Source organism: Amblyomma americanum, chromosome 1 (genome assembly GCF_052857255.1).
Source record: "Amblyomma americanum isolate KBUSLIRL-KWMA chromosome 1, ASM5285725v1, whole genome shotgun sequence".
NCBI classification, from domain to species: domain Eukaryota; kingdom Metazoa; phylum Arthropoda; class Arachnida; order Ixodida; family Ixodidae; genus Amblyomma; species Amblyomma americanum.
In genome coordinates, this window is record NC_135497.1 from 421,724,165 (window position 1) to 421,747,741 (window position 23,577).

Sequence of the window (23,577 nt, forward strand, 5' to 3'; positions counted from 1 at the left end):
AGTAAACCGGCTCTCGCCCAATTTGAACCAATAGCAAAGCAATAGCATCGTACGTACAAGTGGGCGGAGCCCAGGGCTTACAGGTCCGACCCCAGTGGACCCCGCTCCTCCTGAAACGTGCAGGACGCGTGACTCCGCATACACAGCTCGCTGCACGTGCATTCCATCGAATGCCACGCACCAGATTTGCCGTCTCCGTTGACAGCCAAGGAATGTCTTCCGCGGGACAAGGTTTACTCGGCGCCGGAACAGAAAAGGATTAGTTCCGTAGCTGGCAACGAGGCAGCCGGCGTCCCGCCTCGACGCACATTCCTCTATTTCCCCCGGGCATGACCGCTCCTGGGAACAGGTGCGAAGGGGGGGGGGGGGGCGACCCATCGGTGCCGTGGGCTTCTAACTTAACAACGTCCATCGTCGGGGCGCTATCACGTAACACCCTGCACGGTTTCCCGTTAACGTGCAGCTCGTGCAGGTATGGCTTAAGGAGCTCTAGATTCTCGGCGTTATCCTCGACGCACGAGAACACCAAACGTTGCTTTGTACACTTGGCTGCAAAGTGCCCGACACCATTGCAGTTGTAGCAACGAAATGGCCTACTAGCCTCAAACTCTTTTTTCGCGGCTTTGTCTGCTCCCTGTCTCTTTGCCTGTTCTTCACGCTTTTCTGGCGCTACCTACGTTGCCTCCGATTTCTCCGATCTTCTAGCATTTCGCGTCTTTCTGCTAGGCCATTGATCTCGCATCGCGTTTCGAGTGTGTGACGCACCCTTTTCAGTGTTCAACCTTCTGCGCGAAACGTACTCCTCTGCTAGCTCAGCGGCGCTTTCAACTGTGTCGACTTTTTCCCTGTCTTGAACCCACAGTTTCACCACTTGGGAATGCTTCGGTAAAATTGCTCAAGGCAAAAACACTCGATGATTTTGTCTTTGCTTTCACAAACCTCGGCTCCTTTTAGCCACTCTAGCAGATTCGTATTTAGACCATACGCGAAATCCGGATAGCCCTTGCTATCGTTTTTCATTGTGTTCCTGAAGCACTGTCGGAAAGCTTCGGCTGACAGCCGGTACCTTTTTAGCAGGCGGGCTTGTACTTTTTCGTAGTCAGCTGCGTCTTGTGTGCTAAGTCTCGCTATGACTTCAGCTACTTCACATGGCAAGAGTGTCAGAAGCCGTTGCGGCCATGTACTGCGAGCAAAGTTCTCCCTTTCGCTAGTTCTCTCAAAGTTTCCCAGGTACAATGTCCCTTCCACTTTCATAGGGCTTCATGAATCTGTTCATTCTATATGATTGTACATCGCTTGCTCTTTCAGGAGACCCGGCTCTCGTACTGTCGCCTTTTTTTGATTTTCGCTTTCAAGCTGCAATCGCTTTAGATTTCTTTCTTCTTTTTCAGCTTCCCACTTCTGCCGTTCTTTCTCTTTTTCCCATTCCGCTTCCCTTTTTCTTTTTTCCTTCTGTACAAATTCCACGTATCTACCAGCTGATCGTCCTCTACGTGTTTTTGAATTCTCTTGCATATTTCAGGTAATGTAATTTTGCCCAGTAAATCTATTGACAGTTCCTCGCATAACCACAGCATGTCCGAATTTGACCATTTCATAAGGTCCATGAAAACGCTTTCTCCGCTTTCGCAATGCTATCTGCAAAATGTCGTGAGATTACTCTTTCTCAATTGACATACACTTCCCAGTGATTCTAGATTATTCTCTCAAAATCTGTAGCCTGGCGAATCCTATAGCACAATGCCGAAACGCTTACCGGTTGAGAAAGCACGATGTCGCACGGTCCATCCCAGCTGCTGCCAACCAATTGTTAGAGGTGAAGGGTCCTTGAGTGAGCTGACTCTTTCAGCGCCGCAGGTCCCTTCTACGAATGACGTTGTCGGTCTTGGTTATGAAGGAAACTGTACAGGGGGTTATTATTTACAAGATTTAGGAACCCATTGGAGTGCGATGGGGGAAGGTCGAAGGGTCTCAGAAGATCTGAGGATGATCGAGGAGTCCTCCTCATGACACTCGTCGTCCGGGTTTAAAAGGGTCCGGTCCCTAGGATTCCCCAGGTTCGAGGAGGTCTTCGCCAGGTTGGGCGTGGCCTAACTTGCGCTGTCTACACACACCACTTCACATAGGGACACGCCCTCGTCACATGCCTCGCCGGAGAGAGAGGGTGCCGCTGGACAATCGCCCCCCCCCCCAGAGAGAGCGTTGTCTTCGCGTCCGAACGACAGTTCTCACGCTGTCAAGCCAAACACGTCTTCCGGGAAGTCCGAATGGGCGAGGCGACAGCGAGCTGGCACAGTTGAAGGAGTGAGCCACTCCTGCTCAGTTTGGCGGTCGCTAACTGCCTCCGTAGCAATGTTGTTTACAAACGGCGGCAGAGTCATCCGTCTCGAATCCAATAACCCAAGCAGGGACCGGCCGTGTGAGCCAAGATGCCTATCGCCATGCAGTAATCCCGGCTGAAGGTGTCACGGGCCGATTACGCAGCTGAACCAGACGGGCTGTAGCCAGAATCCTTACAGCACAGAGCGAGATGCTCCGCTCTGTCTCGCTGAACCTCCGAAGCAGCAGGCCAGGGCGAACAGAATCCGTATGGGGGCCTTACATCGTACTCGAGCAGCGCCGCTTCCATGCGCGAATGAGTGCACTTGCGAAAATGCTACAGTAGCGGTCCGGGGTCTGGTGCGCGGTGTAATCTATCGATGTGGTGCAACGCCCGCCGCGTGGTCTGAAGTTGTAGTTCCCACGCGCCCGCCTCGCCTAGTGTCTCCGGGGAATGGGAGTTCGCAGGGAGGCCAATGAATACACGCAGGGGTTTACGGTGTTGCACCTCGAGCTGTTTCCAGTTCGGTTTAGGCACCGTGACGAGCTGGAGCGCGTAGAGAGTGGCCTCCAGTGCTTCAGCATTGTAAAGCCGAATCATGGCTTGCTGTGAGATGCCCTGGCCTTGAGCGGTGACATGCTGTGGTCCTCTTCATCTGCATACAGGCTTTGGTTAAAGCGGAGCGGAAGGAGAGGAACTCGTCGATGTCCACTCCGAGGTAACTCACCGAGCGTTTCCATGGCAGTGAACTCCCGTCGAGTTCGATCGGCGGCGGTCTAGCACGCAAACGCGAAACACAAGCCATGGCGACAGACCGAGGCAGCGCAAACAGGCGGCAAGTGTGATCAGGGCCTTCTACCGGCATCACAGAGCAATGTCGTCTGCGTAAATGTACATGCACGCACGGCTGCCTTCCACAGGCACGGATGCCGGGCTGCCTTCCCGCAGGCGTTCGACACCACCGACATGGCCGCTTCGAACAGGTATGGTGACAAGACAGAGCCTTGCTGCATGCCTAGGACCACTGGACGAGGCTCGGAATGCTTGTCTGCTACTCGCACAAGCACAGTCCGCCCACGTAAATATCCCCGAACATAGCGCAAAAGGGACCCGTTCACTCCAGTCCCTTCAAGGTCGCTAGGATCGGCGCGCGGCTGATGTTAAACGAGCCCGTCACGTACAGCAGCCGCAGCAGTGCTACCTGCCTCGTCGCGACGGCGGTTTTGAGCGCGGCAACAACGTTAGAGGTAGACACGTTTTGGCGGGCTAGTTGGTTAAGCATCTTGAATCCGCCGCAGAAGAGCCGCGCAGCTCCGTGGGTGAGCGACCCGACCTTCGGATGGGACAAAGGACGGCGGTACGCCAATTCTCAGGGAGGGCCCCATGTTCCCACACCCAGTTGACCTGCTGCAGGAAGACCTGACGTTGCTCCACGTTCAAGTTGCGCATCATTTCGTTGGTCACGCCGTGCGGTCCTGGAGCTGTGCGACGCTTGCACCGCTGGAGTGCGTGGTTGAGCTCCGCTGCGGTGAAAGGTGCGTCGCATGAACTTTCGGAGGTGGCAGGGAGACTCTAGTATCGCTTCCGGGACTAGAAAGTGCCGCCCTGCGGGCTGCGCTCGCGGGGCGTTGCGGCGCCAACCGGTCAGCAAACCGTTTAGCCAGTTGCTCGTAGCTGAGGCCGCTCGATGTAGCGGGAGCGGCTATCATGGCGCTTTCACACTAGGATATTCGGCGGCGAAAGCGAGCGGCATCCGTGGCCGCCGAAATGCTGCACCTCGTTCACACTTCCCGGCTACCGCATCGCCGCTCATCTTCTGTATGTCGTCTGCGCACGGTGTACACAGATATGGCAAGAGGTTAATCGATGCTGTCTAAATACTAAAACTGTATGCAGGCTTGCGTACGCTAAATGCAGCTTTTTGGTCGGACGTTACGCCATTTCTAAACCTCAGCTTTTAACGATAAGTTAGTTTAACGATAAGCCTAGTGGTGCTATCTGCTTGTTAGGAGGGGAGTTCTTGTCTTCAGCAAACCGATGCACCTTTTAAGCGTAAAAGGGGAAGAATCGTCACACGAAATAAAAAATTAAAGCAAATTTATCCCTCACACGTTATCTTATGAGCGAGATGAGATACAGCGAAAGACCGCTTGCTCTTTTATGGCTAGTGAACGCGCTGAAAAAGGCAGTAACCGCGACGATATCAGTCCGAAGCGAAGCGTCCTGCATTGAAGGGCTCCGCCATGTTTGTCGCGGCTGGAATCCAAATTCGTACTTGCCTTCTTATTGGCTGACGAGATTCGGCAAATTTTTTTCCGGTGGCAGAATTCGGTCCTGGAGCGATCGGGCTTTCCGCTGGGTATTTCGGCGGAATCTATGCCTCAGCAGCGGATTCCGCTCGCTCTCGCCGAACGCCGTTGAGGGTTCGCCTGCGGTTGTGTGATGCGCCGCAAGGTGGAAAAGAGCCGCGGCGAGCTGCTGCCTTCCTCCATCCTCTGACAGAGGGAGGCGCACTGCCGGCGTTACAGTTTTTTGGCGTGCCACCGCGCTGCCACATCCAGCCGGTTGTACAAAGTCCAGTTTGCTGGTCTGTCGATCCGATGTGCGCGTCATTCAGCTCGATCTAGCTTGGCGCGCAGGCCGAGGAGCGTGCTGTCCTCAGCGTGCCGTCTTACTGAGAACGCACTTCGGACCAGGCTGGAGAAAAAGTCCGCACCGGATGCGGCTGCAACATCAACCTGTATGCGGAACCGGCTTCAGTTCACGGTGGAGTAAGTGCGCTTAACGCGCGCAACCTTAGCAGCGGGCTCGATGAAGGTGGAGTAGCGATCTGAGCTCCAGAGTGATGGTGATCGATGCCAGGTCGTGTCGATGCCGCAGGACGCGAAAGAAAGCGTCGATGCAGGAGCCATGTGTGCCGCGTCATCGGAAGGTCGGCTCGCCGGTGTTGATGGGGGTGTGGCCCAGTTGCCTAGCTGCGTCGGGCAGGTCATCGCCGTGCGCAACGTTTTGCGCACTGCCGCACGTGCACTGGTGGGATTAAAATGACCCACGCTGATCTGGCGCGGGCGACAATATGGCACTTGACAAAATCACAGCGCGTTTCAAGCAGAAACTGGGCGGCATGGAGTCAAAATGAAGTCGATTTCAATATATGGGCCAGCTCTGGCTGGTCCGAAAAAGAAGAGTCGTGTCCTGTTGGTTTTTAAAGCTTTAACACTGTCAGGGCTCCTAAGTGGACGCCTCAGTCTCAATTGCTTTTATTGATCATAAATATCGCTTATTTCACAATATCACGCAGAGGCCATTTCAACAATAAAATGCAAAATTTTTTTTATCAAAGCGGGTAATAGTTCATAAAGATAAGACGGTTTTTGTAAACCACCAGTTATTTGAATGTAGTTTGAATGTAGGGAGCTTCGAGACTGCAATCGAGAGAGCCTTGTTCATATCAAATATTCAATACGATAGCAATAGAAACCCCATGTCGGGAAAAATCGCCCGGCGTCCGGTGTTCGCTGGAGCCTTCGGGAACCGCCTGCCTCATTTGGTCGGTGCCAAAGTAGAAAAAAAATCCCCCTCTCAGGAGAGCAGGAGGAGAGCGATAAAGGGAGGTGCATATAATTACAGAAAAAGCTCGTTAATACGAAGTCGGTTAGTTAGAACTGATGCCGTGTCCCGACACAGCCCTATGTATTTCAATGGGGGAAAACGATAATTCTAGCAAGTCGGCATCCGCTACGGTTAATTCTAACTAGGAGCCACTGGCTGACACCACTCCTCGTAGATAGAAGTTGACCCATAGCGAGTAAAACACGCTCCAAATTTGCCTGTGATGTAAAACAATGAAAAAGAAAAAAAAAAGCCGAGTGCACGAGTCTCACAGAGCCCGCGATCCGGTGCGTTCCGTAGCAGGTTTTCGTTGCCGGAGGACTCGCCCGTGCCACTGATCCTTTGGCGCGAGCCGTTCCAGGTTTTCGTTGTGCTTCGGTTGCTTGGTCGTGATCACGTGGTGTTTACAACATAGTATGGCGGCAATGGCGTTTCGGGAGATGACAGCTTTTGTTGGTGCCGCGAGCGCCAACTACATACTCAGCAGCGTGGAGACGTTGGAGCCCTTTTTAGTGACGCCGATATAATTGAGGCTGCATGCTCCCAGCAGACGTCGCCGGGCTCACGTGCGGCGAGAACAGCCGGCAGTGATGTGCCCGACGGCGGCGAAGAGACTATAGAGAGTTTTAGTCTCACGTACGTAGAGGGTTCACGTACGCAAACGAGAGAAGTCTACGTAGCCTGCACGCAGGTCGTTTGAAACCCTTATAGTTACACGTACGCGACGCACGCCGCGCGTTACTCCTAGCGCCATCTACTAAGAAACAGACGCTGGTTGTAGCCTAAATCATCCAAGACAAGTCTTTAAGCCAAGCCATTCGGTCTGCTCTCGTGTTTGGCGGTTTGGCTATGTTTGGCTGGTTTGGGGCTCTCTCAGTTCAAGATCTCGCGAGACCGTTGCTATGACGACGACCAACGCTACTTCGTCAGGCTTAACAGCTGAAAAATCACCCTTCTGTCTGAAAAACAAAAGCCATTTGTCGCTTGAAACCTTATGCTAGGGTAAGAATGGGCAAATCGAAGGCGAATACAACAGTTTAGAACACGATATCGCGTCGAGGGATTTGCGACGAAGCTGTTATCGCTGTGAAGCGGCGGGCAGGGCGCCGCCATGTTTGTCAACGCTACTTACGCAAGCGACGCAAAGACCGCAACGTAAAAATCCAAATCCACGTACTTACGTGAGACTCGCGCATACCCTTTGCGTCCTGCGCATGCGCACTGGTGACACGTAAGAGCTCTACGTACGTGAAGCCTCTACGTACTGTACGTGAAACTAAAACTCTCTTATGCCACCGCCAAGCGCACATGAAGTAGCGTCGGCGCTAGATGTTGCAGCACGCCACTTCTCTGTCAGTGAGAACTCTGACGTTGCGCAGGAGCTTTGGGCAAGCTGCAGATGATGCTGATGGAGCCTCGGCAGGTGGTCATGGTAGTGGTTTTTATTAAAATAATAGTAAAATAGAAGGAAAAAAATTTTTGCTTGCCCCGGCATCTGCCACCAATACTGAAGCACCTGAGCTGGGGCAGCGGAAATAAAGGATAGCAGGCAGAATGGAGAAAAAAATGAAAGAGGTGAGGGGACAGGAAGAGAGGGTAGAGGGAGAAGTAATATATACAAACTATTTTCACAATAAGAAATGTGTCCATGTTGTGCGCATGATTAGTTCATTTTAGAGGAATTAAAACGCACGCGCACAGCACTGTGTTGGCTAGAACTGGAGTGAGCGTCCAGTTATTAATAGTTCAAGGTAGAACTCGAGGTGGTCTCGGCAGAAGAAACGCAAGGAAATGAACTTGGCCGATTACTTTAAATTTTGACAAACCTACCTCATAAATAAACATTTTTTGGAGTATAAATAGCGTCATGTATTCCAGCACTAAAGCTCGCTGCTCAATAGAATGCATTCCAGTACTTGGGTTTGGTTCATAACTGGCCGATCAATTCATTTCATTTTTCATTAGGACCGGATCAATTTAATTCTCAGAATATGCCCGCCGCAAACATGTATTAGAGCCTAGCTCGTGGTAACGAGTCTAGATGTGACTGCTTCGGGTTCTGCCCGCGCGGCGGGGCGCTGTAACCGCTCATTCTAGCGGCCATTCGATAATTCGAACTTGGCTTTATTCGAACAATTTTCCGGTCCCCTTCGAGAACGAGCCTTTACTGTATTCACTCTTTCTGTTCGCCCCACTCTGCTCATTGTAGAGGTGAGGAGGTCACAAGGTAGCTGCCACGGGAAGTAGTCAGAGGGTAAACGGAGGAGGTGGTTCTTACGGGTTACGAGTGGCTGCCACGGAGGTGAGGAGTAGATGAGCGGAGATTCCACAAAGGCACGCGCTGCTCTTCGGATGCCACTCTTCCGTTGCAGTGGTTGTGCGTTCCAGAACCGAATGTCGATGGATACTAGAGACCAACTGCTCACGGGAGTCAAGTGTTTCGTTTGTGTTGTTTAACGACGCAAAGCGACTCAGGCTACGATGGTAGTGAAAGGCTTCGGATAATTTCCGACACCTGCGCTTCTTTAACGTGCATCGATACTGCACAGTACACTGGATTTCAGCATTTCGCCTCCACCGAAATGCGACTGTCGCGGCTGGGATTGAACCCTCGTCGTTTTCGTCAGCATCCGAGCAACACAACCACAGAAAACTGCGGCGGCTGCACTCAAGTGCAAACAAGTAAAAATAGGACTACGTGGCCGATAAAGGTGGATGTAATGAAATGTGTGTGATGTGTCGCGTCAGGACTGAAAGTCTAATGCAACTCATTTATTCCATCAGATCGGCTCACCAATCATCTCTCAATTTTTTACACTCAGGTCGTTTCCAAGATATTTATGCATGTATTTTCTATCTTCATATAGGTGCATTTTCTTGCAAGTGCGTTTCGACGAATTTTCTAAGCAAAAGTAACTGGAAAGCGTTTCTTGTACAGTCTTTTTGGACAGCATTGGAAATGCCATGTAGTCCAAGTTTATTTTGAAATGCCCCTTGATTTCACATGCGTTACGGAGTAACTGTGTTTCGCAAACTAAATTATTTTCTCATTTCTGAACAATTACAGTTGCTGTTAGACAAAACATTCCTCAGTACAATAAAAGTATGTATGTAGCCCAATTGAATTCGCATCTATTTTATGTATTACTCGATGCTGCTAACCTAATTCTATTTGACGAAGAAACAAGATCACGTCTACCAAGAATAACTCCAGGCAGCTGAGTCATGTTTTCTCGCACATAGCCAGAAGTTGATATTAAAACAAATCTATTCCAAAAAAATTGACGCGAGAAACAACGACGCATACGAAATATGTGCATCTACGTATTTCGCGCCGATTTACGAAAGCCATCATAAACCAAATCGCCCACTGACATTACCTGTGAAAGTGCTAGGCCTTGAAAGAAGTTTCAAAAATGTGCCGTAATAACCATTCTTTTGTGGGTTTCGTGGCAGCGCAGTTTCCAGGAATCGAAAATGACCCTCCGTCCTGTACGCGGCTTTTCTTTCTCCGTCGTGGTTCCTAGCACGCTTAAAGTTATAGGCGCCTCGGCACCGGCCGCACCCTGCGAAATATCATGGTAGAGGTAATCGTGTTGTCGTTTTTTTTCTTTATTCCTCCAGACATCTCCATCGTGCGCCTTTGCAGGTGATTGGCTGGGCTTCCAACCTTGTGCTGAAGTGTTTCATCTGCTCATTATTATATATTCTGTTCTGCTACAGATTCCACGTGACGTTCTTGTCAATCCTGAGAGCAGACACTTGATAGCTGCTTCGAGATCTATGCACGTAGGATTGTCTAAGAACAAGGGATGAATTTAAAAAGTCGAAGCAGCCAAGCAAGCCAACTCCGTGGCGTGATTCTGCGTGTTTTGCTGCGTGCAAGGGAGCAAAATTAAGGTTAGATCTTCATGGCAACACCAATCAGCGAGTCCTTTGTGGCCTTCATAAGGTGTCGCAGAGGACTCTTAATTGGTGAAAAGTCAGGCGCTAGAACCTCAGCCGATGGGGTGAGTTCCCTGAAAGGAACAATCTTCTGTGCTTACCAGGGTGACGTAACGGCTCCGCAGCGAGAGTGACGGGCCGAGTGGCCGTGGGCGTCTGCACTTCCTTGTCCGGGAGTCCCCCCTGCCGTTCCTCCGTCTGTCCCACGGCCTCCCGCGCTGCGTAACACACGAAATGTTGTGGTGCATAACAACCTACCACTGCGTACATACACTCTGAGCGCGAACACGGCTCCACGGGGGTAAAAAGCAAGTATGCGCACTCTCTTTTATAAAATAGAGTGCGCTTTAGGGCACCTTACTCCCTTTTTACTCCTTTCTGTTCAGAGTCAAGTCTCCCCTGAGAGTTGAACAATGACCTCAAATTTCAGCAATTCCATCGCTCGAAATGAGTTCTCTTTTGTGCACTCTTCAATTCGCAATGAGCTGTCTCCGGAAGAGGTAATGGAAATTACTAAAAACATAATCTTCAAGCGCGTCTTTCTACAAGTCAAGGATTCTACAATTATCTTAGTGTCCAAAGCGCTTTTTTAACAGTCCAAGTAGCCGGCGTTTCGAAAGGGTGCCAGAGACACTGTCCGACGTGGTAACAAAACTCCACCGCAGTAATGAACCAGCCAAAATGGGGCCCAGAAATTCTTTTCATAGGCACTGTCTTTACTTTGTCTCTCTCCACTCTCAGCAAAGTGCGATGCAAATGGAGAGGGCGTGCCCAGCACAGTAGATAAACAACGACAAACGCCGAAGACATTGGGCCAACCAGGCTTGAGCTCGGTGAGTCTCGTTCGCCTTCCTCTGAAAACTAGGCCATCCCCTGGGCACGTTTCCAAAGGTAGGTCCCTATGCAACCTTGAAGGTCCAGGTTGCGGAAGGACCAGACAGACAGACAACGGCTTTTTGGCGGAGTGGAAGCCCTACTGCTGGCGCACTAAAATCCTCAAAAAATCCTCTGAGAAGCAACCTATGAAGGCCATCTACGTACGCCGCATGACCTTCTGACATCATCACAACCTGCTCATCGGATTCTGAGAATAATTCCCAAATTGGCAGGTGGGAAATAAATTATTAATTGGTCGCGAGCGGTTGCTCGAAAACAGCAACTTGGGTCTCACAAGCCCTACCGGTGGCAACACTAGCCATCACAGGGCAGTGGCACGTGGATCACTCAACCGCTGCACCATACGCCAGCACTAGTATGAGAACTCCCAGTGATCTATGAATGCTGAGAATGACCAATGCTGCATAAGTGGGCATTAACCCATTAACGCAATACCCTTAAGGCAGAGCTAAACTGTCGTTTGCAATTTTTGATGCGATAGTATTAGGAGGGCCAAAAAGGCGAAAACTGCCCGCCGGCATCGACATCTGTGTGAAGCCTCTACCTTCAAGGTGCATGGTGTTTAGGGAGATTTTTCCTTCTTGACCTGCCCCCTTGTTAACCATCCCTCTGACCTCTTGCCCATCTCCTCTTCCCCCTCTCCTCCTGTAGGGGAGAAGAGGGAGAGGCAGTGCAAGAAGAATGACTCAAAAAAAGTTAAATGGCTAATTAGAGGCCTTCGTGCAAAACATACAGCCTCCCGAACAACTATCTGCGCAAAAATGAAGCTGGCGAGAGCTACTATAAGCTAAGGTAAGTTGTTTGGTGAGTTGGTTTCTATATTCCATAACTACAGCGCAACGAAAAGGATGTAGATGGATACAGGCAGGGACACAACACAGCGCTGAGTTGTGTCCCTGCGTGTGTCCTTCTACGTACCGTTCGTTGCGCTGTAATTATGGAATACTACAAGCGCTGCTCGGAAAGATGAACCTGCGCCTCACTGCCTCTACCGACAGCTATGTTTGAAATGCAGCCACCTACCTGTGCAGGGGTGCATTGCTTAACCGCTTGCGCTACAGCGGTGGTATCTGTATGAGGACTGGCCGCGATCTTTGAATGTGACACATTTTTCATAACTGCGTAGTCGAAATTTGAATAGAGTCAGAATTCGAACATAATTAGGAGTGAAAGACAGTGTACTCAAATTCCAAACGAACAGGAGCTGGAATTGACTGCAAAATCCAAATGGCCAAATTGATACCAATTGCCAAATTGACTGCCAAATTGGTCGCCCCTGATTTTTGATTTATTTTTATTGATTAACGCACAGACGTCGTCGCGCACCAGGAAAGCGAAGAGGGGTGTTTTTGCCACACTTGTGCGTTTCGGGTAACGTTGGTGAAAAAAAAGCGTCGGCACGTTAGCCACCGTAATAAGAGTGTACACAACCTGTTATCGTGCCCCGTGCTTTTTTTTGTGCCATATACAGCAAGAAGAATTATTTTGGATAGTCTAAATTTCAATCAGAGCATCCGATGCAGGTATTTCCGCGATAGCCTGGCGAAACTGAGTAAGAGACAAAGAGTTAGGATGTGGTATCATACCTCCTGGCACTAGATTTCAAGCGTTCATACCAACTTCAGCTTGAAGTTAATATGAAGTGCACCACAGAAGGGGCTGAGGAGTACAGCGTCGACGCAATACCCTATTTCAGGTGTACGCAATGCTGCTACTCGGGTTCGGAAAAGGTTCTGCATAACATTCGGTGTTCTTGCTCTGTCGATGGTCCAAGCACTGGCCGCCCGTAAGGGGGTCCACTTTGTCCAAGATCCATGGAGAGCAGGGACGCCAACGTGAGACATGAAAATCGCCTGGGCCTGGTCAAGCAGTCCCAGGTGTGCTTAAATAAAATGGGCTTATTTCATATTCTTTCTTCAAATTAATACGGTGGAATATGGTCCAGACTGATTATTGATGGTTAGGCAGCTAGATGCGCACGCGAAACTATTAGATTATTGCCGTGTCATGCAGCAAAATTCTAATGAAGTAGATTTCGCTGCGGCAACTTAATGGCGCAAGCGTCGCTCAAGTTTTCAACAACGCCTGTGCTAAACAGGCAACACTGGTCACAACAGCGCCTCTTCCCGCTCGAGGAAGTGCTGCCATTGACATAGCGCGCCAAAGTTCGTATGCCTGCCGCGTGGCTGCCCCTCCTTAACTGGGACAAGACGAGCGTTTAAGAATAAGCTCTTTGAAGCCAAATCTTCACTAGGCTGGATACGGCGGCTTTTCGCGCGTCGCTAAATTTGACCTTCCCAGAGCCAGATGTCATGCTTTCGCGTGGTTCAAGTGTCCACGGAGATGTCGAGATCTGAGAGCTACTGCGCCCTTTCATGTGTCAAAAACATTTCCTTTCCTCAATACACATGCTTTCGCATTCCTCCACGTAAGTAGACTTAAGTGCCCTCGATTGCCTGTCGCCTCCGGCTCAGTAGAAGAGCCCCTTAACCACTGAGCCATCGCGGCGGGTACCCATGCATCGCGGCGGGTACCCATGCTTGGGTACAGACGCCAAGCCGCATCCACTCGCCTGAAACACTGCAGCTTTCGCTCCTTAACCAGCTTCAGCAGTAGTAAAACCGCAGCTCATTTTTTCTTGCAAATTTATACGCCTGTTTTTTCTCTATGCTAATCCAGGAACCCTCTCCACCTTCAGCAAGCCACATCAATCTTCTTTAAATCCCTTTCTGAGGTCAGCTGGGAAGCCCCTGTACACGTGAGTGGTAATCTGTTTTGCCCCAACGAGGTCTGCTTACCTTTTGTCTGCTTCTTTTGGTGTAGCCGTAAAAATTTTGGATATGTTCAAACTGGCAAAAAAGGAGGTCAGGTCGAGGCCTGTAAGAGAAGTTAAACATAAGAACAGTGCTATTAGTTCTTAGCATGGCACTGGAAATAGAGATTGCAGCGAATAGAAGAAATTATTGCCGTAGGTACTCCACAGACTTCTTTTAGTCATAGACGATGCATGTGTAGCAGAGGTTACGCGGTAGGACGACATTAACACGTAAGATTTAATCAATTTGCGAACGTGATGTTGCATTGCCTACTGGCCTTATCAATTGAAAAAAAGACTTGTCAGTGTTTCCATTGTGGAATAAAAGTCGAATACAATGAAAGTAATCTTTATTTGATCCCCAATTTGAGTGGATACTCGGCAGAAGATCAGACCTGTCGATAGATTAGCGCATTCCAATGAAACTCGGGCTACTTTCACTAAATACGTTGCTTTCATTACCTATAAAAGGCAAAGCAAAATTGTCGTTAGGGTGGTCTTATTTAAATAAACTGCAGCTGATATGAACAGGTTCTTGGTCGCAGATCCCAGGACCAAAGCTACACCGCCGTTCGCATCGAAAAATGGATGACAGAGTTCTGTTCGGTGAAGGCGCGCCGAGTTTTACTAAAATGACGGCAAAATGCTTAAATACACTTTTTTAGCAATAAATGCATCCACTGCGGCCGCAAAAACATCAGTATTGCGAGAAGATGCTATAGAATGGATGTTTACTAAGAACAAATTTTTTTTAACTTGTCCTTACTCTCCCATCAAATCTTTACCATTGCTGTTATTGCAAACAATAAGTGCCATTTTTTTATGCCTATATCACACCCTTGCGATACAGATAAAGTGCGTACTCACTGCAGTATTTTTGCTGCGCACTGTTAGGCGCAAGAAATGCAACCAGCTGCTACGCTGTCTGACTCGGTGCTCCTTGAAGCAGTAAGCCTAACGATGATGAGAGGCGGCTAGAGGGGTCCAAAGCATTTTGTTGGAATTTGGATATTTTTTCGTGAGAGAGATGTTAATATAAAGTACATTTGCGCTTCTCTTACATCGATAATGAATAAGCAGACTAGGCTCTTGTAGGGCGTGTATGTACCGCACACATAGCAGCAGCCATGTTCCGGGAAAAAGCAACAGGGTTCTTCGAGGGGACCACGCTGTATGTTGTCGAGGACTCCGCCTTGCAGACGTTTCACGAGCGAAACGCCTGCTTGTGTCGATGTGCACGGTGCGTAGTACGTTACTGTACAACTCTTGGAGTCTGCGTACATAGCAGATGAATTACGCAGCGCCGGCCACATGAGTTATTTTTACGTTCATGGAGATACGTAAACATCTCGTGAGTGAAAGGAATTCAGGCTAGTGCGTGAAAGGGTAAGAAAAACTTTTGCACCTTTAAGGCTGTGAAAATGACAGTTGGCCACGATGCCAAACTAAAGGTATATATTAGCAAATTCTTCCTTAAAATTGAACACCAATGTTATTGTGAGATAATGTTGCGGAAATATAATTTATGTCACTAATTTTGATCTTCACATGTTCATCCGCACATTGCCTATTTGCACACTCAATGGCAAGGACGATGACAAGACCGTCCTTTCCAATTTCAGAATCGCTTCTAAATGACCTTCGTTCAGTTGCAAGAGATCGAAGTCAAGTGCTCTTGTAAGGAGCATGTAGTAGTGCTCGGCGAGCGCTGAGTTTGGGTTTCGTTGGCTCAACCATTATCGAGAGTTGCCATGTGACTGCGGCAAGTTGCAGGCGCGTTATCAACCGTTCCGGCGAATCATCGATAATAATGTCAATGAATTGCTATATATGGTGTGAAGTACTTATATCCTCAATTATTGTATTATGTTAATCAATCCCAGTCAAAACGCACTACAGGATTCTAAGACAGAAAATTTCTATAGTCTGTAGTCTTGTCGTATTTTGGGCATGTCTTGTGTAGACTGTCTTGTCTTCTGTAGACAGTCTTGTCTTTTGTAGTCCTGTCTTCTGTAGTCTGTCTTGACTTTTATAGTCTGTCTTGTATTCTGTAGTTTGCCTTGTCTTCTGTAGTGTGTCTTGTGTAGTGCTCGTATGCTGTGTAACGGTCATTACTGTGTCACCTGTCAATTAACACAGGATTTTGTTCTGGAGTAGGCAATGCACAAAAATGAACAGCTTGTTAATGGTCGCCTGTCAATTAACACAAGCTTTGTGCATTCCAGAGTAATTTGTGCACAAAACCACTAGAATTGAAATGAAAATGATCAATATTTATTTACTGTTTCGTGCTTTTTTTTCGAGCTTGCTGATGCATGCTGTCCAGCGTTGTCCTGGCCGCGGGCTCCTGATACATCGCCCATGAGCCAAGAAAGATGGATTTTGTCTTGGCTGAAAAAAAAATAGAGATCACCGCTATACCTGCGCAAAAAAAATGTGAAAGCGTTGACGCCTCCTCGACACTGGTCGCATTTCAAATTTGGCGCCATGGTTGTTTTCTCGTTGACTTGATTGGTTATCAATTAACTCTTATTTTACCCTCATTTCATCCCAGCAACGATTTCAAGTTTTCAAATTTTCCTCCATGGATCGTTCCTGCCCACTCACTGAATACCCGCCCAGTTTAATCCCCCGTTCATTGCCTTTCGCTTCTCAATAATTACCTAATTGCCTCTAATTTATCATTATTTTTGATATCTCCTTGTTAAGTATAGGACACTTATCACTGGTCACGTGATTGCTCATTTCGAGTTTTCAAACTTGGCGCCAAGCTTTGGCTTTGTCCATACTTCCAGTTTTTCAAACTTGGCACTATGCCATAGCTGCACCTACTTTCAGCGTTTTCAAATTTCGCGGCACTTTTTCTCTGGCCCAGCCACTTTTTTGACATTTTTGGCTGTAAATAATTATCTGATTATGAAATTTTCTTTTCTAGCAGCATCCTCACATCATCCTCTGCCAATTACACAACCAATCGTATGACGCTATCTCTTCTGAGTTGCCCACAACTGGTGCGGACAGGATCCCCGACAACATAGCCTAGTAAACTTCTCACTTTATTCAAAATGTTGTAATACTGAACAAGGCTTACGACTGGCCGAGTTGGTACTGACTCACCTTAAAACCAGCCAGAACACACAAGACATGAGCTCAAGAGGCAGGACTAACAAAAATTTAATTGAAGATTTTGATTATTTGACTTGTGAGGGTTTAACGTCCCAAAGTGACTCAGGCTATGAGGGACGCCGTAGTGGAGGGCTCCAGAAATTTCGACCACCTGGTTTTCTTTAGCGTGCACTGACAACGCACAGTACACGGGCCTCTAAAATTTCGCCTCCATTGAAATTTGACTGACGCGGCCAGGATCGAACCAGCGTCTTTTGGGACAGCAGCCGAGCGCCTTAACCACTGAGCCACCGCGGCGGCATCATTGAAGGAAAGCCGCAAAAGAAGACCCGCGAAATGATACAAGCCCATAATAACCCAAAGCAGTGAAAGGGCGAAGTGCAATCAAAGGTCACTGGCATACTAATGAATCATCTAAAAAAGCAAATTCCTTACGGTGAAGGTTTATCGATGGCTTAGCCACACGTGTCCTTAGCCTTACCGATGTAGTAAGCCTCAACTATCTACCGACAGATTTAACCCTTCCATAAACCACTGATGTGTCGTGCAAATTAGGCGTGCAAAGAGACAGGTCATCCTCAGATTTGCATTCACAAGATTGAGCATGCAGTGCCAGATTAGAATTTGCCTTCCCCCTATAGAGTGAAAGTGCTCAGTCAGGTGCAAATTCAAATATCTGCCTGTCTGCCCTTATTAGTTGCAGCCATAAGGCAGTGGAACGCAATAAACTCCATTACTTTTGTAAGTGGTGAACCTTTTTTTGTGACACTGTCCATTGTGGACAAGTACCCAGTTTTATCAAGCCTTTTTAATGGTGGCACAAAGGCCTCCTGTCTTGCATTTCGCTGTTAAGACAACAGCAGCAGTACGCTTTCCCGCGACTTTCGTGAGACTGTGCAATACTGTGGAGGTAAGGTGTATCAGCATCATCGGAGTATGTGCTCCTTACCCTCGAGCGAGTGAAAACATACTATGACAGGTTGTTGAGATGGGCAAGTGGGAACCCAGCTGCTTGGAAACCTGCTACAAGAATGCGTCCTCAGCAGTGATGGCATGACTTATGTAAAGCTGATGTCATGCACACGATTGCACACCCATCAAGTGTTTCCATCTTTACTGACCTTAACCAGCGACAAATACACCTCTTCGCCATCCTTCCCCAGCAACGAGTGGTCCGACTCGTAGCTAAAAAGAGCCTTCCCCGATCTTTAGCTGTAGCCGCGACAAACATATTCGTCCACAAAGCGCAGGTCTGCATCAAGAAACTGCTAACGGTTCTGCTTAGACAATTCTGATGTAAAAGACAGGCCTTGACCGCATGCCTTAAAGACTCCTAAAACATCTTGTGCCAACTTATCTGAGCCTTCTATGTCCAGAAAAATTAGATAGTCGTGAACATAACGAAATGCTACTATGCCAAGGTCTTCCAAACAGGGCTCTAATGCCTTATCGACTTTAGACAAAAAAATGTTGCTGAGCAAAGGTACGACCTGTGTGTAAATACCGCCCTGCCAACTGACAAATGCGGATTTGCAGTAAAAGGACAACAGCCCCATGAAGCCAGCAACCGAAATCACACAATCATCTGTAAAAGCATGTTCATTGTCCACCCTGATGCAGTTTGCACATGCCTCAGAGGTCTATCATGTGACAATGAATAGTGCAGGCCCTCTATGTCGATGCTCACTGCAGAGCACCTGCCTTGGTTGCTGTCCACAAGAAGCTAGAACTCCACAGAACTCTACTTTTGTGAGTTGGCAAGGCGGTATTTACATCAGAAATCAGGCATATCCAGAGGGTCCCAGGTTGCACTGTTCCTCCGCGACATTCTTCTGTCCAGAGTCGATACCGCATCAAAGCCCTGTTTGTAAGACCTCGGCATAGTAGCATTTCGTTATGTTGATAGCTACCTAATTTTTTGCACAAGGAGGGCTCAGATAAGTTGGCACAAGGCGTTTTAGAAATCTTTAGGCATGTGGTCAAAGCCTATCTTTTATGTCTGAATGTCACTAAGCATAACCGTTTGTAGCTTCTTGACTTAGACCTGCGCTTTGCGGACGACAACATATGTTGCCGCCACAGCCCAAGATCAGGAAGCCTCTTAGCTACGAGTTGAACCACTCGAGGCTGGTGAAGGACAGGTTGGCAATCGCATGCATCATGACCGCCTTATGGAAGTCATGCCATCACAGTGTTTAGAATGCATTCTCGGAGCAGGTTTCCAAGCCAATGGCACCTGGGTTCCCACTTGCCCATCTCGCGCACCTGACAGAGTGCGTTTTTACTCTCTCGGGGGAACGGAACACCATTCACATTATGCTGACGTAGTTGAGCAGCACAAAAAGACGGGCTCTATACCTTACCTTCACGCCATTTCGCACCGTCCCAAGAAAGTTGCACCAAAGTATGATGTTGCTGTTGTCTCGACCGCTAAAAGTAAGGTAGGAGCCCTTTGATTCTTCGTTCAAACTAGGCTTGATACAACTACGGGTAATCGTCCGCTATGCACAGTGGCAGATAAAAAATGTTCACCACTTGCAAAAGTAAACGGGTTTTTTGCATTCCACTGCCTCGTAGCTGAAACTGCTATGGGCAGACAAGCAGATATCTGAATGTGCGCCTGGCTGAGAGCACTTTCATTGTATAGAGAGGAAGGCGAATTTTCACCTGACACTGCACGTTCATTCTCGTGAATGCAATTGGAGGACGACCTTTCTCTTTGCACGCCTAATTTCGGCGGCACATCATCGGTTTAGGCAAGTGATAAGTCTGTCCTGATATAGTTGAGGCTTACTACGTCAGTAAGGCTAAAAACAAGTGCCTGGCTAAACCGTCGGTGAACTTTCACTGTAAGGATTTAGTTTTTTAGATGGTTTACTAGTATGTCAGTGCCTTTCGATTGTTTTTGCCCTCTCACTGCTTTGGGGTTTTGCGTGCTTGAATCTCTTTGCAGGTCTTCTTTTGCCACTTTCCTTCAATAAAATTTCAGTTGTTAGACCAGCCTCATCTTGTGCTCATCTCTTCTCCTGTTTTGTGTCTTCTGGCTGGTTTTAAGATGTAATACTGAATGCCGGAAGACAGCCATTTTAGAGTCAAGTGCACTTATAATGGCCACAGCTATAATGAATGTTCATTTATTACAAAAGTAGTGCTTACTTCATTAATTTATGCATGAAGTATATGACCCTGCATCAAAATAAAAAAGGACTAAGCCTCTAACCCTCATGGCCAAACTGCAGTTACAGCAAACAAAAGGAGACCATAAACCTGCCCCACATGCAAAAGCTTCCACTTCAGGCCAATGAAGAAATAAGATCAGATTACTTCCCAAACTGCATGACACTGCCACACAAAGTAAAGATTCTGACAGGCAATAAAGGAGAAACAAAAAAGCGAACTGTAGGTAGCAGCCAATCTCATGCAGACAAGCTACAAGGTCAGGCCAACATAGACGTGGAAGAAATTTGGAAAAAAAGCCACAACAAGCACATAATAATTTTTAAGGTTTTCACAGCCCTTTAAATGGCAAATACTTTCCTGCAAAAAAATTACAGAAGCGGCAATTTTTTTTCGGCAATCAATTTTTTTCATGTACTTCATTATTCTTTAAGCATGGGCGGGCATAGAATAGTCAGATTAGTGCATGCATTCCTAAGCAATGCCATGCCAAAAACTGTACTTACAGAAAAAGCTTGTCTTACTGAGTGAATACCACTGGCCATCCACTAATTTCCTAGCCTTCTCCAGGTCCCTGGCAGAAATCACACGCAACTTGGTGGCTTGCACGACTTCTATGCAACTCTTGGTCTTTAGCTGGAAAAAAATTGAGGGGTCAGCAAGATATCAAATTTCACATGCATTGCTTTGTTTCAATCACCGACTAACAAAAAAAACAGCGTTTTCTGTGAGCGCAACTATTTTTTCACACTAGATTTCTACAGTAAACCACGTTTATCGCGACCTAATTCACACTGACTTGCTGCACGGCCCCAGAACTACTGTGTACAGCTCTATGGTTTCAAATACTTGTTAGCTCTCAGCCCTTGGGCTTGTCCTCATTTATACAGAAAACCTCGGAAAGGGCAATCAGAGCTTCTAGCTTTAAGCCATAGGTATTCAGAAGCTCAGTGGTCTGTGGGAGAACTTTTGGCTTGGTGACACAGTAGCAAATGCTGCTCCAGCTACTTTCACTCCATTGCAAAAACGTCGCACAGCAGAGACCTGTCCTCCATTTTGCATTGCAGAAACAATCACTGAAATTCAAAGCACGCATACTAAATGCCCACCTACCTTCCAACACAGCTTCATAATAATGGGTATAATTATTGGAATGAAATACCAGTCAGTACAAGTAGTTTTCAGTTTATCCAAAAATTATAAGCAACCAACAAAAAATAAACATTAAAAGGGAAATAAAATAACCAGAATTGTTTAAAAAATCTGTTAGAAGAATTATGTGACATGCGCTACACTCCAGTAGTTCTTTGGTGTTGTGCACCTTCAAACCACACTTTCTTACAGGCACATTTGCACAGAAATTGCGTTGAACCTGATCTTTAAGAATCTTTATTGGTGCAACAGTAGGGAGAAACCAGGTTTTACTCAAAAACGAAGGGCCCTGCACATAGCATCACAAGCCCAGATGGTGCACTTGAGTCGCCTCTTATGCTTATGCAAGAAACAGGAATAGAGATATCTTGACTAAATCAAAAAAAGAGGAAGTGCAATGCGTGTGTAATGCAGAGAAGATATAAGCAATACCACACTAAAACACTGGGAGGATCCCAAGAGTACGTGAATGCATGAATCGGTCGCAATCAGATGGCTAAATGAGATTAGGAAATTTGAGGAAAAAGGGTGGTAGCATGTGGCACAGGACACAGTTGCCTAAAATGAACTAGAGAACAATTGTTCTGCACTAATTTTAACAGCACATTCACACGACAGACAAAATCACTAACTCCAGGAACGGACTGCGCATCATGCAACTCAATGTCAATCACCATTGCAAATGGCACCAGCACCGCAGACTGCACATGAGGAAAAGTAGACATATTTTTGCTCTCAACTTTGAGTAGCAGTCAGCTGCGCTTTTAAGAGCAAAGCTCTAAAGTACGGCAACATTGGCACTTTGTTTTACTGGCATGAGGGTGCTTGTGAGCGTGCAAGTCCCATGTTTGTTTTGCACCAAATGTGTTAATTGCGAGGTGTGTTTAACTAAAGAGGGGCATCTAACATGGGCATCAGCTCTTCATTACTTCCCTTCTATATCCCTCCCTTATATCACGGTTCAAGTGTCCGCCAAAATGTGAGACAGTTACTGTTACATTTCCTTGAATTTTCCTTCAACTAATTTTGATTTTTCATGTATACAGCTTTAAGAAGGTAGAGGTACAAACTGTGCAGTATAACCATATACTATGGCAATAAATCAGCAATAAATCTGTGCTGACAGCAGCTTGCCCGTTGCATTGCAAGGACGCTATGCCATACAAGGATTGGTCTCATCGTGCAACGTTACATTACTGACTAGCAATTTGGTCTCTGTATCAGAAATACTGGTAAACCATCTTGTAGAGCTTTTAAAGTGTAGAGTTAACAGCAGCTGCGTCAAGAGCTACATCAGCGACTATATTTTGTACAAGTCTACAGTTCCGGTAATTATAAGCTGAGGTACTGCTGCAAAGTGCACGTAGAGTTTCATGCATTTCTAAACCTAGCTGCAAGCCTATATTGAAAATATTTTTCTAAATAGGCAGCTAAGATATGCATCACTGAAAAAGAATAACTACCATGAACGGATCAGGAGGGATGACACAGCCGAAGGCAGGAAGCACGAATGGCCCAATAGATGCTTGCCGCTGGCAACTGCAAATAAATACATACAGAGCAACAGCAGTCAGTGGCTGTAGCCATGTCATGAATGACAAGAGAGGAAATCGTCTACTGCTTTAAAAACTAAACTTAGACGTAATATAAGTAAATAAAAACCAATGAGCTAGCCCATGACAAAACAAATGAACAGATTTTATGTAATGCACCCATATACATTCTTTGAGAAGAGTCACAACGACTGTTATAACCCCACTGAAAGTTGAGCTGGCTGAAATACCTCACACCAATTTGAATATAGGATGTGCAGGTTTTCATTAATTCCTATCATGGTGCCTTGCACCAATGTCTAGGTATTAAATTAAAAGTTGCAACTAGTCTGCCTTGGTTATAGAGAAGAGAGAATGGAAAAAAGCATGCCTTCACTAGCAAGAAGCTTGATATCTCACAGCACAGCTTAGCATCATAGAAAAATTGCTAGCGCATTTAAGAAATCTGCATACAATTATAAGCTGCACAAATTTGTCAACTGACAATGCAAGTAAGGGCAAGAGAAACAAAAAAATACCAAAGAACACTCGTGAGTGCGGCGACGGGAGGTCTGTGGGTAGGATCCCGTGCCTGGGAAGAGTTCCGACCTCGGAGAATCGCCGGCACCACAGCTGATAGCACGCAACCAAGAATAAATAACGAAGCGAAAATAAGTAACAAAAAAACATCGACAATGGCGAACGACTTGAATGCGGGCCTCAAAAGCGAGGGATGTAGCAAAAAGGTAGAAATCCTAAAGAAATGTGCAGTTGCATCTCCGACAGCTCGCAGTGCTCACGAGAGGAAGCATCAACGTTAAAAGCTCAGGAGACGCAAGGTTGATCTAACTTTGACATAATACTGGCTCAAATCCTGTTCCACTGGGGAAGCACAGATAAGTTTACAAATGACAAGGCGATGAATATGAACTAGCCTTTCACATGTGATCACTGTCTCAGAATTTAGTATGACGCATATTAAGGCACAAGCACTAATCCGA

The 23,577-nt window shown here is 47.2% G+C and overlaps 1 protein-coding gene and 1 long non-coding RNA gene across 2 annotated transcripts in view; both read right to left on the bottom strand.

The window, feature by feature from the left end:
- LOC144124696 (uncharacterized) overlaps positions 1-23,577 on the bottom strand; it is a 189,419-nt gene that overhangs the window by 59,578 nt on the left and 106,264 nt on the right. The window contains exons 8-9 of the mRNA XM_077657534.1: positions 13,573-13,651; positions 9,979-10,095 (exon numbers count right to left, since the gene is read on the bottom strand). Coding sequence (XP_077513660.1) covers positions 9,979-10,095; positions 13,573-13,651 — 196 coding nt within the window. The remainder of the gene's footprint in view (positions 1-9,978; positions 10,096-13,572; positions 13,652-23,577) is intronic.
- On the bottom strand, positions 20,306-23,204 carry LOC144103511 (uncharacterized). Its single transcript, XR_013308302.1, has 3 exons — positions 23,116-23,204; positions 22,508-22,583; positions 20,306-20,528 (listed from the first exon to the last, which is right to left on the bottom strand). It is a non-coding gene; the product is annotated as an uncharacterized LOC144103511 (long non-coding RNA).